The 16,725-nt window shown below is 41.5% G+C and overlaps 1 protein-coding gene across 12 annotated transcripts in view; it reads left to right on the top strand.

The window, feature by feature from the left end:
• The window catches only part of lrp8 (low density lipoprotein receptor-related protein 8, apolipoprotein e receptor), a 181,388-nt gene that overhangs the window by 130,807 nt on the left and 33,856 nt on the right, over positions 1–16,725 (top strand). For all 12 annotated transcript variants that reach the window (XR_005077712.1, XR_005077714.1, XR_005077715.1 and 9 more), the window contains 6 exons: positions 902–1,024; positions 3,298–3,417; positions 4,982–5,107; positions 11,832–12,003; positions 15,189–15,413; positions 16,118–16,236. Coding sequence is in view for 5 of the 12 variants with exons in the window: in XM_037114453.1 (XP_036970348.1) it covers positions 902–1,024; positions 3,298–3,417; positions 4,982–5,107; positions 11,832–12,003; positions 15,189–15,413; positions 16,118–16,236 (885 nt within the window). In the remaining 7 variants the exon portion in view is untranslated. The remainder of the gene's footprint in view (positions 1–901; positions 1,025–3,297; positions 3,418–4,981; positions 5,108–11,831; positions 12,004–15,188; positions 15,414–16,117; positions 16,237–16,725) is intronic.

Here is a 16,725-nt window from a genome sequence, read left to right as displayed (position 1 = left end):
TAAAATATCAACAAAGCATCTCTAACCTTACATATAACCGCATACAGATTTGTCTCCAGTTCTTTGCAATGAATAATTCATTTATTTGTTAGCAGTGCCTGAGAGCTCTTACTGAAAGCCAAAACTGTAAACTTACAGACTGACTATCTGCGGAAACCAAATCTACCTTTTACAATATTGCTTGTAAAGGGACACAACATCCTCTATCACCAGGATACATTTGATAATATATAGTAAGTTTCTGCAAAGCGCTGAGATGTAGACATTTTTCACATCTGTAGGCTCAGTTTTGTATTTTATGGTGTGACACCGTGTGCTTATGGTCTGGTCAGGTTTAGTAAGAAAAAACACTTGGTAAGGGTTAGGAAAAGATCAGGTTTTGACTGAAAATACCTTTTGTGGTAGCTACAAACACAGCTGGAAATGTCCCAGCTTCTCATCAAAAATACCAGGGAGCTTTTGCCACACACACCAAGCAACACCTCCTTAAAGATATCAAGTGGTTTCACACTTACACGTTAAAACACAGTCGCAAACTGTTACACTGGCTTGGCAGCCTTTTCACCCTGCAGCTAGATATGAAACTTTGATCATGAACATGTATTGTGAACACGATGTGACAAACTGCCAGCATTTTATGACACACACACACACACACACACACACACACACACACACACACACACACACACACACACACACACACACACACACACACACATTCACTGAATCTACCAAATCTATCTAAACAAAAATGTACTTCTTTTGGATCTGACAGCCCCTCAAAATATTTGTTGCAAAAAATATATTTGATTCAACTACATAGGAATTTTTATGACAACTACTCTACAACTGAAAATCCCCATTCCTAACATTGTAATGTGTTGTGTCTTCACCACAGTTACAAAGTGCGATGGGCCAAGAAAATTCCGCTGTAAGAACGGGGAGTGTATTGACAGCAGCAAGGTGTGTGACAATGTCAAAGACTGCAAGGACTGGTCTGATGAACCCGTGAAGGAGTGCGGTAAGATCATTTCTCTCTGTCTCTCTCCACGCTCATGAGTTCTCCCACCACCTCAGGCATACATATATGTGCATACTTGCTAGTGGTGTAACAGCACTGATGTACTCACACTTACCCAGGCATCATTGACTGCCTCTAATGTGGGTGGTCACTCCTCTCAGCGAAGGGGGCTTTATTTGATCAAGGCAGGGTAAATCAGGACATCTCTCAACTGTCTTGTTATGATCAAAGACCCAAGCTCCTCTGCCCTCCAGTGCGATCTTAGGCAGAAAAACGTGACCTGACTACATTACCCATAAGGAATCACGCACGTTATCCTCCCACCATAGATAATTACCACTTAGCGAGCTTCAGTCACGGATCTCACATCACAAGCAATGCAGCTACAGTTGAGGCAGTTGAGAAAAACATACGTTTAATAAAATCTATCAAGCAAATGTAGATCATTTGATTGCATTTGCAGTACTGTAACTTGTGTTGTGTGGGTCAAATGTTACTCAAGTATATGTACAAGCAGAACTCTTTGAGATTACTCAAGGAAATTTCACTCTCAAGCCAGTCACATGGGCATAAAATGACATGCAAGTCTTCTGCCCTTTCAGGGAGCTCTGATCTCGAGGCAGGCACACTGTAATGAGATTGCCCTGTAACCATATCATTAATGTTAAACATGATGTTCAGTGTGTCTCAAGGCAGAAAGCTGTACCTGACAACTGCCGTTATCTTCAACATTTAGAATGTAAAAGTTCCTTAACCAAGATCAGGCCAAAGTAATGTAAAATGGTAAAATATTTATTTATAATCAGTTTGACTCACTAAAACACATAGTGTGTGCTTGACTTTTAACTCACCCTTCTTCTGAAAGTGCTTTTCCAAGTGTTCAGTTGCACTTGATGGTTGAAAGTGCTCAGGCACAAGGTAACAAGTCCCTTGCCCTCTACCGTACGGATTGGCAGCATATGTCGTCAGACCAGCGCATTACATTTTCCCCCCCGGGGATGGGAAACCTGTGTGTATGCACAATATGAAAAAAACACTGTATTAGTGGTCAAAAACTAACAAATACTATACTGTATGCTCAATAGGTGGACATATTAGATCCATAATGTAACTAAAAGTAAGGAACACTAGACTGTATTTCTTTTTTGAAAAGCTGGAAACAAAGTTCGAGGGACATATATGTGTAACAGGCAAGGACATTGAATCCAGCATCTTGGTAATTTGTATCATAGTATGAAGGACTAAAAGGAGGATATTCCTACATTGGCTTCATCCATTTTGACTATTCTTTAAGAGTTGAACAAAAGCATCCAAATGTCGACAGGAATGTCCACATACTTTTGGCTTTTAGCGTGTTCTGTAGCTGTTCTGCTAGATAAAAACGATTCAGCTTAAAGGGTTTTTTTCACTCTCTTTGACTTTAATATGTTTATACTGAGCTGATGTGTCACTATCTGATCTGTCTTCTGTAAATTACAGCCTTCATTTGGTGAAATATCTCATTAATCTTTCAAAGTCTCTACTTCATTTTTTCTCTGTCACTCTCTTTCAATATCTGTTCTCAGTGTTTTTCCCTCTTATTCTCACTGTCTCGCAGCAGAACCTGTAGCCTTGAAGCTTAAATCTTTAATGTAAACCGGTAATGAAGTACCAGCTTTAGCTTTGTGCGGCAAAACCTCCCTACTCCCAGGAGAGTAGTTGAAAGACAAAGGAATAAATGGAGGTGCGGAAATAGATACGAAAAGGCAGCGACATAGAGGAAGCATGACTGAGACAGAGTCCAATCTGTTCTGCTAAAAACAAAAAAGGAGAAAACCGAGGGTGAGATGAGAGGATGAAGGACAGCATGTGTAACAATGGACATCATAGTTGAGTGACACCTGGTACACGTGGCCGAGCTCCCTGTTGGGGAATGGATCGTTCCAGGCGCATTTGGCTGAGACTGTGCCCGTAGGCCACGAACACACGGTCAGGGCCATGAATAAACCGTACACACACATATACTTGTCTCTCTTAACACACTGCTTTCAAGCTCAGTGTTCCATGCCTTTGAATGGAAATTTGACATGTACACAGACGCTTGACAGGATGAAATTATCTTAACTGGCAGGATGAATAAAACTGCACACACGCACAAACTTTGGATGCTTTGTCTTCCTGTCCAACTCTACACTGAAGTGCTTTTGTCCAAAAGCCTTCTGAAGTTTTTTTTTTTTCTTGTGCTTGTCCTGTTCTGTCCCTCTTCCCTGCTGCCCTTCTCTCTCTCTCTGCAGGCATGAATGAGTGTGCAGACAACAATGGCGGCTGCTCCCACATCTGCAGGGACCAGAGAATTGGCTATGAGTGCGACTGTCCCTCTGGGTACAAACTCCTGGACAAAAAGACTTGTGGAGGTAAAGAAAAAGGAGTTAAACTACAGCTTTAATGCAGAAGACCATGTCTATTGTTCAGTCAAACCCTGTATTCCCTCGTCTGCTCTAGAAAACAGACCATTGGTGCTCCCTGAGAGTGATATGATCACAAAACCAAATATTTAAAAAGGTTCTGGTAAAAGGAGCATTTTGAAAAATAGTATTGGAAAATGTGCTTGTTTTATATGAAATACATGAAGTCAGTGTCATCGATTTGTGTCCAGTGATGAACAAAGTCTGCGGTGCAAACTGGCAAGAAAGTGATTTATATGAACATGTTTACTTTTGAATTTCCTTTATTAAATACACAGAATTTGAAATATTCTGTAAGACCTTGGTGGATTTCGAGAACAGTTTAGCTTTCTATTGTATATATTTTTAGAGCACTTCATCCACGATGACAGTGTTATGGTTTTATTCGTCTTAAAATCCATCTTTCTTAATCCAGTTTGACTAAAGTAAATATATTTCTGATGCTCACTAAGCATTCAGCTACTGCTTGAGAAATCCAACATGTTGGAGTCCTGAAAATAAACAAACTGGTTTTCCACAAAACTTCATAAGTAGAAGGTTTGTATGGCTACAGTAGCGTCCTGTAACATGTCACAAAACTGGCGTCTCCACAGTGACTCAGTTTTTTTCTGCACTCTCGCAGTTTCTGTGTTTTCACACCTGAGCCTCATTAAGCTCCAGAAACTGATGCACACACACCACAAAGATGGTGCATTTGAGACTTTGGGACATCACAGTGATGACTTATCAATGGACACAGTTTAAGCACCCCACCATTGTTTCTCAATGAAAACCATTCCAAAGTGCTGAGGAGGGGAGGGAATGAAATAAGAGGAATTGAATCCAAATCGCTCAAAACAAGGTCTGTGAAATTACAATGCCAGATTTTTCCCTTTCTTCCCCTCAACAAATTAGATTTATTTATTTAAAAGATACAAAGCATAAGTGAGCGAGCTTTAAAGTTGCTTGAAAAAATATTTGGTTTACTTTAGGCAGAGACAGGGAAGCCATTTCCTGTGCTCACATCTTGGTGCTAAGCTAGACTAAACACATCCCAAATCTTGATCTCAGTGAGATCAGTGCTATTGATCTTTTCATGAGGCTGTGGGTGGCTGACAAACATGCAGTCCCCAAAATCTTTGGACTTATTCGTCATGGTTTTATTTAGTTTAAGGTGCTTTTATGTACTGACAGAGTCTCTCTGGACAGTTTGAAATATTCTGTGGAAGGTTAAGGAAGAGTCAAGTCCAGCAAAGCACGTGGCTTGACTGTATCTGTCAAAAAAAAATGTCTTAAAAGCAACAACGTTCTCAGTACTGATCTCATAATAATTTAACAAGTGATAGCATTCACATTTCTCAAATCAAGATCTATCCTGTCTATTGAAACTCTTCGCCAGAAAAAATCAATTTGAAGAATCAAAGTCAGGCTAGATGGTGAACATGTGCTTTTCTTGCAATATTTCTGACTCATCTTACAAAAAATGATTTTGTGTTTTGATCCTCATGTTTTTGCTGTATGTTTTTCTTCACAGACATAGATGAATGTGAAAACCCAGATGCCTGCAGTCAGATTTGCATCAACTACAAAGGAGATTATAAGTGTGAATGCTACGAGGGCTACGAGATGGACCCTGCCTCTAAGACCTGCAAAGCCGTGGGTGAGTCATTTATCTCACACGCTCGCACCCATTTGTGCAGGTAAAGACACACACTGTCATAGATGGATGGTGTACCCCAAAATACACTCAAGATCACACATGTGCTTAAAAGGAATTACACATAGAGGCCAACTCTTATATACACACCAATTACCTTCCCATTCTAGCACCCCTAGCTACCGACATCCCACACTATTCTCACACTGTGGGACTCTGTGAAATGGGAGACTTGCTTTGTATGCAGGCCCCGCACATCAATCTGTTCAAAGATAAATATTTGCCACATTTTTCTGCAGTCCCCACTAATGAAAAGTTTGCAGCCAGCTGCCTCTGCTCTCCCTGGAGTGTCAAGGGAAAGATGCTGTGTGGGGAGGGGGCCTGCCCGCTCAATATAGCACACAGGCAGGGTCTGTACCCCTCGTTGGCCTGGATAAACACGCCAAGCAATGGTGTGAATGAAAATAAAATAGTGTCCTCAAAGATCTGCCGTGTAAGGATGGTATTGGGGAAAAAAAGATCTACCTAAATCCTGAAGTGGAGATTCAGCTGTAGCTTGTTAGCTGCACCCAGGACTGCATTTTGAAATACTCCCTGTGAATTCTGGGTGTTTATAATCAGTCCCCACATTCTCAGTCTGTTATCGCTGGCTTCACTGATAACAACGCCGTTTGCCAACAACCATTTTTACACCTGCAGATAACGTTTCCTGCTGACAAATTAGAGCTTCTGATGTGGAGTGATGTCCTGACAAATGTTTATATATACTGTATTTGACATCTAACAGTGCTGAAAACGGAATCTTCAGCATTGTTGGTAATAAAAGAATAGAAAGATACCTGGAGACCTGGAGAGGATGATCAACTCTAATCAAAGCCTCATCATAGTTTTATCTTCATTATTTAGCTCTATAGGAGTCAGCCTCTTGCTCACAATTACCCCTTTACTTGAATTGTGATTGGAACCTTTATTTGATTGAGTTACATACCAAATGAGCTTTTCTTTGTGAGACAAGGGAGGGAAAAGAGTTATTAGTGATTAACGCCATCGGTCTTAGGTTGAGTCATTATAGGGTGAACTGGTCTGGTAATGAGAGAGCTCAGAGCAGAAAACAGGCTCTCACTCTCAAGCTAAATGGCATAAAAACCACCACTGATTGCTTTATGTCTTTCTGTGTGAATCTTTATTACCATTCGGCAGAGCAAACAGTCTCTGTCAGGCCAAGGCCTTTATTAGAAAGGATGACAAGCAAAGCATAGGGAAAATTACATGGAAAAAATATGGATGCATTGTATGAATATCTCTCTGCTCAGTGAAGTAATGCAGTGATGCATCCGCACTGTTGACAGCGGCACGTTATAGCGTGGCCAGGAGAACGAGACAGAAAATGTGACAGGATTATTGTTTATGTTGAGCTTTAGTTATTCAGAGGCACAAACAGGAATGGGACTATGAATGCAGAGATGTCTGTTTAGTGAAGCTAACGTAATGTGGACTTAATGAAGCTACGTCTGCCAATGAACTCCACACATGATGTATATGTTCACCCGATCAGCACACATGCACACTTTTGAGTCTGGGCACACAAATGCACGTGTTGTCATTTTGTGGAGTCACGTCAAAGTTCATCCACAAACAGTGACAAATTGCACATATAGAAGATACAGACTGCGGAATTCCAGGATGTTGTTTGTGCTTCTGTCACGGAGTCACACAGCAAAACACAATGTCATCCAGAAGTTACGCAATGCCATATAAAGATGTTTCCATACGTTTCCGTGGTTGTTGTAGTTAGTGCAAGTTGAGTCTATGCAGATAACTGTAAGAGGAGTTAAGCACAGCTTAGCAATAAACACTACTCTACGTCCTCTCCAGCATACAGAGAGTGCTTCGCATTATAATCCTAACACGTGGTTTCAGGCTCTGCAGATTAATTTCACAGTAATATGCAACTATTACACTAGCTATGCTAATTAAAAGTAAAGTCCCAGGTTGGAGTCATAATGTGTTCACTCTTCTAAGCTGGTATTTGTGTGTGTGTGTGTGTGTGTGCGCGTGTTTTTTTTATTAGTACATGGCAGCGTCTATTAAGTCCCCAGAAGAAAGCCTTGCTCTACACTAATTGCATTCATTGTTTTTGTGTTTACACCTTTATGGATGTGATGCCACTCACTGAGTCGTCAACTCCGGTTATTATTATTGTGTGTAAGAGAGAGCGCAAGAGAGGAGTGTGGGAGTTTATGTATGAGGTATGAGAATAACTGCCAGTCCACACAAACAGAAGTTTCTTGAAAGGAATTTCTTGAAACAGAAATGATTTTTTTTAATGCTGCCAAGACTGAGAGAAACAGAGGGATGAAAATAGGAAATAACACCTGTCCCCCATTATTCAGTGGGCTAAGTGGATAAAGGTTGTACTTTTGCTTTGTTAACCCACAGATACGATATGATACCAGTATGAGAATTGCCTCCAATACGGCCTGAAATCACTTATCAGCAAATATGTGAATCGATACAACGATCTAATTTTACATAATTTATGAGACTTGAATGGGATTTTTTACTGCACATGAAGCCAGGATTCATTAATGGCAAGCGACTTCTGTAAGTTTGAGGACATGTCAGCAAACTTTTTCTTTTACTGCACTGATATTGGTCAAAAGAGGCGGCAGAGTGAGAGGACCCATCCATGTAATTGATGAATTTGACCATTTTCAAGATGCTTAACAATAAAGTATAACTCAAAACATGATTCCATATGCTATATGAAACATACAGTATATATACTGTAGATAAATGGAAGAAATATCACGGAAGTCTTGCGACTGATAACCTAGTAGTAATTTAGTGGGGACGGTAAATTGCTACTAATTCAGGAGCAGTGGTTATGGGGTCCAATTATGGTTGTATTGAGTATTGTATGAATACAGGATACATTCACATATGATGGCAAACAGAAGAGTCCTTGAAAGGAGTCAAATATAGGAATGAAATTTACAGACAGAATTGAAGAAATGGAAGAAAGTTGTAATATATACAGTATAGCAGGTACACACACAAACTGGTTTGATACAAGCAGGACACACTGTCACAATGACGCAGAGGACACTTACAAACTGCCTGTGGACCATAGTCTTGCTTTCTTTCTCTTGTTTGCTTCGCTTGTTCCTTGTTCTCACTCACATATATAGTATACTGTGGGCTTTACAACAGTGCCAAGAGAAGTTTGTGCCACATTTGACAGTTTGAGCACACACTTTTCAAAACCGGGTTTAAAGCAGTGGTCAGATTTTCCTCATTGTCAAAAGATTTTGCCATGGGAGTGAAGATGTTGTGGAATGCTGTCAGGCCTCATCTCAGAAGTTTTGCCTGCAGTTTTAGGCTTTTAATGGACAAGCAAAGAACATTTTATTCTGGCCGCCTAAACAGTCGGAAATATTGGTTATACAACCTGAAGTCCCAGTTGTGACTCGGTGTTAAACATGAATGAATGAACAGAGTCTCCTTTTGAACGGGTGCATCCTCGATAGAAATAGAAATAGAAATGTTGATACTTTCATTAGAAAACTATGTGGCAATATGCAATGGACACTCTGGCCTTCAACCACAGAAATAATGACGTGTTATATAACTTTGCTTTGTCGTGTGGAATGCAAGCAGGATGACTTTTTGACATTTGACACAAGTTGACAGAAAGTCTGTTTCTGTTATCTGCTGGAACATCTATTCATCATTATATATACTAGCACAGTCTGTGCATGTCTTAACAATCATGACCTAGACGTGTATGTCTACTTTTGGACATAAAATCATCCTTATAACCTTATACAGTCTGGTTCCATTCACACTGCCTGCAACTACACATCACCATCATCCCACAGAATTTCATACGTTATGTCTGACCTTTCCGCTTGTCTTTATGTTGGATTTTTCCTCTTGCTTTGCATAGCTGGACAACATAAACATCTGCTTTGTTGTGAATCAAATCAATGCTCCTGCAGTGCCTGACGGCATTTCCCCAGCCCGTATTTATCTTTTCGCTGCATTATCTTAATTGGCTAACGGCGCAGAGCGGCCCCGAACTGGCAGCACAGATTAAAATATATCTAGGGAACCCTCTTCTTATTAAGAAAGCCGACTGTTGCTCTGCTGGAATGTATTGAGGAGAGATAATATTGCACTTTTTGATGACATCTGTAGTGCCATGGCCTGAAGAAAATAGTGACTCAGCTTTTTTTTTGCCTGGAGGACGACATACTGCCGTGATAACAGTGATGAGGGATAAGAGACGCTGTCTTGAAAATGTCTTGGGGATTGATGAAAGACAAGTCAGATCTATTTCTGTCCTTATTATACATACTTCCAAAATGTTCATACTCTCTTTTTCTCATCTTGTCTTTCCCACAGGTTTCTCTCCCTTTCACATCACCCACCTGCTGTCACTTGGTCTGTTGATGTCTCTTCCTTCTTGCTTCCTCCCCTAATTACATCCTCTTACTCCTCTTTTTTCCATGACTCTACAGTGGCTGCATCCATCACATTTGTTGTGCCAGACTCTTTCTTAACCCCCCCCGCAAGCAGGTGAAATTGATGGTTGCAAACCTAGAAGTCAGACGAAAATGATTGGATCCAAACAGTAGTAGAGATGTAATATTTTCTCCCTGTGCAGTAGCCCATATTAAACCAGTGCTGAGGAAACCTATTGAGGGATGGGTGTGTGTGTGTGTGTGTGTGTGTGTGTGTGTGTGTGTGTGTGTGTGTGTGTGTGTGTGTGTGTGTGTGTGTGTGTGTGTGTGTGTGTGTGTGTGTGTGTGTGTGTACCTGTGTATGTACGTGTGACTGTTGCCTGACTTTGTCTCTGTGCGCGGCGTTTCTGCTTTACTGGACAGTGTGGAGAGGAGCGTAACATGACAGATGGAAGAGAGGAGAAATGAGGATGAAGGGAAGAAGCTAGAAAATGAGATGGGTGGGTATTTGTGTAGAAGAAAGCCAAAGATTAAGAGAGAGCAAGAGAGAGTAAGGAAGATAGACAGGAATCTAGGGAAAAAACAGTGCAGTCGATTAAAATGAAGTGAATAAAGGGAAATTATTAGAGTGCAGTGTAAAGGTGAAAATATTGTATTCAGGCATGTGCATGAACAACATTTTCATGTCTACGTGTAGTACAGTTGACCTCGTCGACTGCTGGCGAAGTATTCAAATGCCTGAGTCATGTTCACCTTCAGCCCACTGCGAAATGTGCCCCAGGTAATTGATGTGCCGGCAAAGAGCACATACCTGAAGAAGGCAACCCAAAAACACACTTCTGACATGCTGCCCCACTAAAAATAGACGATGCGTCATGTCTAGTTTTGGGGCTACTTTATCCACCTGCACATTGTGCTGTATTATTTCATCCAGGAGCAGGAAACACACTCACATACACACATTCAAACACACTGCTCTATAAATGGATGTGTCCTTTTTAAACATTCTTTGGCCACCTCACATAATGTATGCGTTACTTTGCTGCCTGCAGAGCATAATTGCGTGAATAATTAAGTGAGCAGCATTATGTTGTGCTGAAAAGGATGGTCTGTGCAAACTATTTTTCTTTTGCATGGTCTATTTAGATCATTTATTTATGCTCACAACATCAAAAATACATGCTTTGAGGTCCTAAATAGTACAGCAAGACCTCTTACATTATGTTCCCTCTTGAGGATAAGAATCAACAACTCTACACCACACACAGTGTCTTTGTAGACATCAGTATGTGTAGTTTTTTAACAGTACTGCAGAAATACATGTCATAGGGGAAAAAGGGAAGGGATGATGATTTGAGATGCAGAGCTCTCTCATACACTTGGTACAAGCCAGCATACAGTGCAGTGCAACCGTCATTGCTAGTTTCAGACAAATGTAGTTGTCATTTTCATGCTCAGAGGCCACATTGTGTCAGTAGTAAATGTACTTGCGCCCACCCTGGGTGTGTTGGTCTGTAAGTGAGCTGTGGTCAGGCGCACTGATGGTGGATTGCTATCTTGAGGCAGCAGAAAGTCTGTTTCCTGCTATTTAAAGGATGGGTTATTCAGACAGTAAGATGCCCCTACACAGACAGGCTCCTATCCCCCATGACCAGGCAAATCTGTTACAGGTGATGAATGGATGGATGGATGGATGGATGGCTGCTTGCAGCGGCCACTTTTCAAGCTCAATGTCAACAACACTTTTTGTCAGACGGAATGTTTTGTGTTAAATGTTGCAAACTAATGCAGGGCAAAACTTGTTATAAACATCAGTGACATTGACAATTTTCATGTCTTGTTAACCTGGTAACACATGACAGCATGTAATTACATCTAACTGTTCTGCCAGTGAGCAGCACTGGCACAAAGTCATTGTGACCTTGCCTGTCTGAGGCCCAGGAACCGTGTGGACTGCACATTAAGAAAGATGCTAATATACAGGTTCACCTTTAAACAGGTTTGGGGGGTGTGCGCTACAATTTATGTATCAATGTCAAGGTCAGGACACTCATGATTGACAAAATTGCAAATGAGCCATGTCTAGTAGAGAGTGGGTCGAGAATGATAAATGCACTCCTTTGGGGTTACAATAGTAGGTTAATGGCCATCAAGGGTCTCTGCTGACCTCCTGAGGTTGGTGGCCCCTTTTCCAATCTTGCTAAACTCAAAGAGTAAATCGAATTTAATCATGGCATGAATGTCTTTTGCCTCTCCAACAGGATTGAGTCCGTACCTGATGTTCACCAACCGTCATGAGATCCGTCGCATTGACCTGCTGAAGAGTGAATACGCACAGGTGGTTCCCACGCTGAAGAACGCAGTCGCCCTGGATGTAGACGTGTCCACCAACAAGATGTTCTGGTGTGATCTCTATCATCGCAAAATATACAGGTATGCATGCACACATACACACACGATGTACAGTTCATATGATTTGTTTGATATTTACAACCCTGATTGCAAAAAAAGTTGGGATGCGGCATCAAAAATAGAAAACACAACAAAGACACAACAATTAATGTAGTATTTCACCTCATCATTTTTGCTGATTTGTTTTTCATAGATTCTTTTTAAATACACTGAGTACAGGGGTACAGAGTTGCTCAAAATATGGTATTGGGCTTGTACCAGCGCATGCAAGTTGTACACGTTAACAACATGACATAGCGAAAAGAAAAGTATTCAGACTCGCAGAGAAGTCTATCTAAATGAATGACTTTAGAAGTTTGGATAACACTCCCTCCTCAGTCTTGAGCCACTCTGTCACTATTTGTCCTCTATTCATCCATCTTCTCTGTTTCAACCTGTCACACCTTCTGGTTGCGGGACAGACACACCTGGGGGCTGCGTGTGTGTGTGCATGTGTGTGTGTGCGGGTGTGTGTGTCAGTCACACCTGGAGGGCTGTGTCATCTGTCTGACAGTAAAAGGTGGAACTGTTTGCCCTTCACACACATACAGTATGTGCACACACACCATTACACAAACTGTAGGTATATCATTACTTTGATCACAGGTGTGTGTGTGTGTGTGTGTGTGTGTGTGTGTGTGTGTGTGTGTGTGTGTGTCACCCTGATGGCTGGCAGGTAGTGGGAGGGGCCTTCTATCATCTCAGCTGAGCCATATGCTCTCTCTAATTTCACTGCCTCAATAATCACCGCCATTACTCATCTGCATACACACACTCACACGGACACATACTTCCACACAAACTCAAGGGCTTGTGACAGAGAAAGGACAAATGAACTCATTCGTCATGATGAACTCTTGTTTGGGAGCAGCAATAAACACACACGCATACATTTTAAATGGCCTGCAACAAGTGACTTAATACTGTTAAATCGACTGTTCTTGGTAGTGTTTTCCTCCCTGTCATCCCTTAAAAATGTTATATCATTATTACACCCACAAGGGGTATGTAATTGGCTCAATCCTTTCATGCTGCTGAGTTTGTGCTGTGATATCATTTTGAAGGGCTGTTAAACCATCTAAAACTCGCAGTGTGCAAGTACATTTTTAGACATCTGCTATGTTTGAATGTGTTGATTGATTATGCTTCTCCTGTTGTACTTTTGCATGTGCCATATCTCTTCAGGCCTTCTTAAAAGTCACAGTGCTACTTGTCTGCTATGTCACAAGCTATAAATATGTATTTTTTCAGCCTGTTCCTCCATTGACCTTGCCCTGTAGCACATTTCTAAATTCTTTTTTCATAGTGATTTTTTATAACTCTGGTGTTTATTGTATGACTGTTTCCCTTGGAAAATCAGAGCCTAGTAGGTAGTATTAGGAATGATAAGTCATCTTTCTTCATAGCTACCATGCTACCAAGCTACATCCATAAATGTTTGTAGCAATGAAATGGCCACAAAAATGCATGGATGCTAGCTGCGCAGGTTGTTGTTAAGTGAACTACTGTAACAATAAAAAACTCTTTAATCAACCAACAAATTTGACCTTTGGTAAACAACATTAAGTTAACTGCTCTGTGCAACTGCTATGACAACTTCTGTGTCAACTCTCAGTGATCTTTGCTGGGTTGCACTGATTGGTTTGGGCAATTACCTTTTACCCAAGCATCTTACCTTCCGGTTGAGTTCTATTTCTTCTGATAAGGAGCATTTTTTCCAACTGGAAACATCAGTGTTTTTAAAAGCAGTTCCTCCTCATTGTCCCTGACAGTGACAATGTGGTTTTTCAGGCTAATTCGTAGTTATTAGCAAGCTACGGGTCGAAGACTTGTTAGCTTCTCCTTGTGATGGAGATGTCTGTTGCAAACAGTAATGCAGCCAATTAAAGATGCAATCTGTGCTGTGGTCTAAGACTCATCTGTCTCTGTCTTATTCCTTATTCCAGTCTGCCCTCCGGTCATCCCTCCAACCTGTTCATCGCAGTCTGTCTGAATATTTCTAATTAGAAATAAGGACGCAATGAATATACCAATATTCTGTCAAAGTAATGGCAAATATTGGAGGAATTATGGTATTTTGTGCGTTTTATCTACAAGAGTCTATAGTCTGGGGTGTATAAAGAGATATTACATTGGATCATAGGCCGTAACTTGTAAGACAAGGTAAAACAGTGTGGTATGTCACAGAATAATTTATACATTTTATTCCCACAATTTTCTGTAATTTATAGTTCATAATTTGACCACTGTTGCATGAACACGTGGGATTTGCTCCAGCCCTCATTTTAATTTGTTCCCTGCATGAGAGACAGGTGTTGGATCCATGCTATAAAACCCAAGACATGAGAGAGAAGCCATAGATTATCCATCACAAGACAGCAGCAGGCTAACCTTCCCCCAATAGATGAATATGTCTGCAGTGACAAACAGTAACACAGCCAATTAACAACACAATCTGCTTCCAAGTCCCTGACTCATCCATCTCATACTCATCCCTCGCTCCAGCTACCTCACCAGCCTTCTCCTTTGGCTAAGCTGCTCCTCCCATCTGCACCTCGTTCTTGTACGCTCCACTAACACATGACGGTGGGGTGTAAATTAGTATGTTGTAATTCCAAACCTTTTAACAAGGCTGTCCTTTATTCACTTGTTTTAAAGCCCTCATGTAGTGAAGACAATGATGCGCTACATCTGAAGATGTTAGGTAGGAAGGGAGGAGAGAAAGGTAGAAAATGGAGACTGAAGACTGAGGGCAAGCGGGAAACTAGGGGAAAAGAGAAGAGAGATTGAGGACAAGAGACAGAGAGACACAGAGTTGCAAAAACAAAGAAGGAGGCAGGTGGTTCTGAAGGCTGCTGATAGATGAAGACAGTCTCTTTCTCCCTTGGAGGTGCAGTTAGGTGAGAGGTCTTGTGTCAGGTTTGGGTGACCCTGACATGGTGCTGTCATGAGTAAAGATGAGCCGTTTCCCACTGTGTGCAACTACTAAGACACATAGTACTCTCAAGTATTAACAACAGGAAAAGGACAGTATAGACAAATAGACAGTAACAAATCCAACTTTTGTGATATTTAAGTCATATGTCAGCCTCTTTCTGCCTAAATTAGCAGGTATGTCATCATTTCAACAACCCTGACTGACACAGATCACCTCTACTTCTCACTAGTGCTTACATCAACAAGGCCAGTGACTCATCGCAGCAGGTGACTCTCATCGACTCCCTCCACTCCCCCGAGGGTCTTGCCGTCGACTGGGTCCACAAGAACATCTACTGGACAGACTCGGGAAACAAGAGCATATCTGTTGCCACAGGAGACGGCCGGAAGAGAAAAGTGCTGATCGCCACTGAGCTGAGCGAGCCGAGGGCCATCGCGGTGGATCCACACCAAGGGTGAGAAGGAGAAGTTTCAGGGGAGTTTTGGAGAGAGTTTTGGACAAATGGACAAAGCATGACAACATGGCTAAGGAGCTGAGTTAAACAGTGGGGAAAGATTGAGTGGGTGCAGGAGTGTGGCCGGACAAGCCTTTGGGCATCATTGTCAATCTCTGAATAGGAAAAGAGCCAGTGCTTTTATAGGGAAATAAATTTGCTTGAAAAGTAGGCTTTAAAACATTTTTACTACACCATACCAACACTATTTGTAGTGCTGCAAAGCTTAACAAGTATTTGGAAATACGACATGACTCTTGTCTGCTTTATTTGCCTCTTTCTCTCGGATGTCTTTAGTTCCCCAAAGTACTCTTGCCACAACTCTACAAAGCTAAAAAGCATGAAATACATGCAAATGAAGGCAAGCTTTCATGGACATACACACTGAATAGTGGAGCAGAATCTAGTACCTGCTGTTCTGCGCAGTATCAACTTTAGTGCCTCCGAGGCCTGTTTCAGAAGTAAAACTTTCTGATACTGGAGGGAAAATGAAATGGAGACGGAGTCAGAAAGGGACATGCATGATGCGTGATGTGTGATAGTGTACAGGAGATTCAGTCACATGCGAGTCAACATTGTATATATGAAAACCTATTCACTGCTCTTAAAAATGGGGCTTTTTTTCTGCATGTCAATGTCTAACTGGTCAATGTATCTTTCCACAGGTTTATGTACTGGTCAGATTGGGGAGATCAGGCTAAAATTGAGAAGTCTGGGTTGAACGGAGTGGACCGACAAGTTCTGGTGTCTGAGCACATCGAGTGGCCCAATGGAATCACTCTGGGTAAGTTAGTAGTAAGGACAGTACACATGGAGCTTTGAACATGCAATTAAAGAGTGGCAAAAGATACAGGGTCAGCACAACCAATCTGCTTTGAAAGGAGTTTTATATACAAAATTGTAATAAGTTCAACACAAAGTGACAAAAAGAGACAAAAAGAGAGATGCAGAGAGGGAAAGAAACAAAGAGAGACAAACAGCGAGAGCTGAGTGAAAAAAACAGTCTGGGGTGCTGCAACCTCTGAGTAGCTCTTATTGTTATAGCTCAGTTTGTGTCTGGCTCTCATCAATCAAGCCGGTGAACACGGGGCCTCCGAATTAATAAGCCAGACGCCCTGTGCCGTCGATACCTCCCGTCATCCCATTCAACTCCCTCCACAGCAATAGCCAATTTTTCTCTGCTGCCCTTGCTTGAGGGGCAAACGACACACACAGTCGCCACACTCTGTGGAATTGAGGTGTCACTACATCTGTATGAAAACAAATTATTTTT

This window comes from Acanthopagrus latus, chromosome 11 (assembly GCF_904848185.1).
Source record: "Acanthopagrus latus isolate v.2019 chromosome 11, fAcaLat1.1, whole genome shotgun sequence".
Taxonomy (NCBI): domain Eukaryota; kingdom Metazoa; phylum Chordata; class Actinopteri; order Spariformes; family Sparidae; genus Acanthopagrus; species Acanthopagrus latus.
Note: the sequence above shows the minus strand (reverse complement) of the source record. Positions and strands in the feature narration are given on the sequence as shown.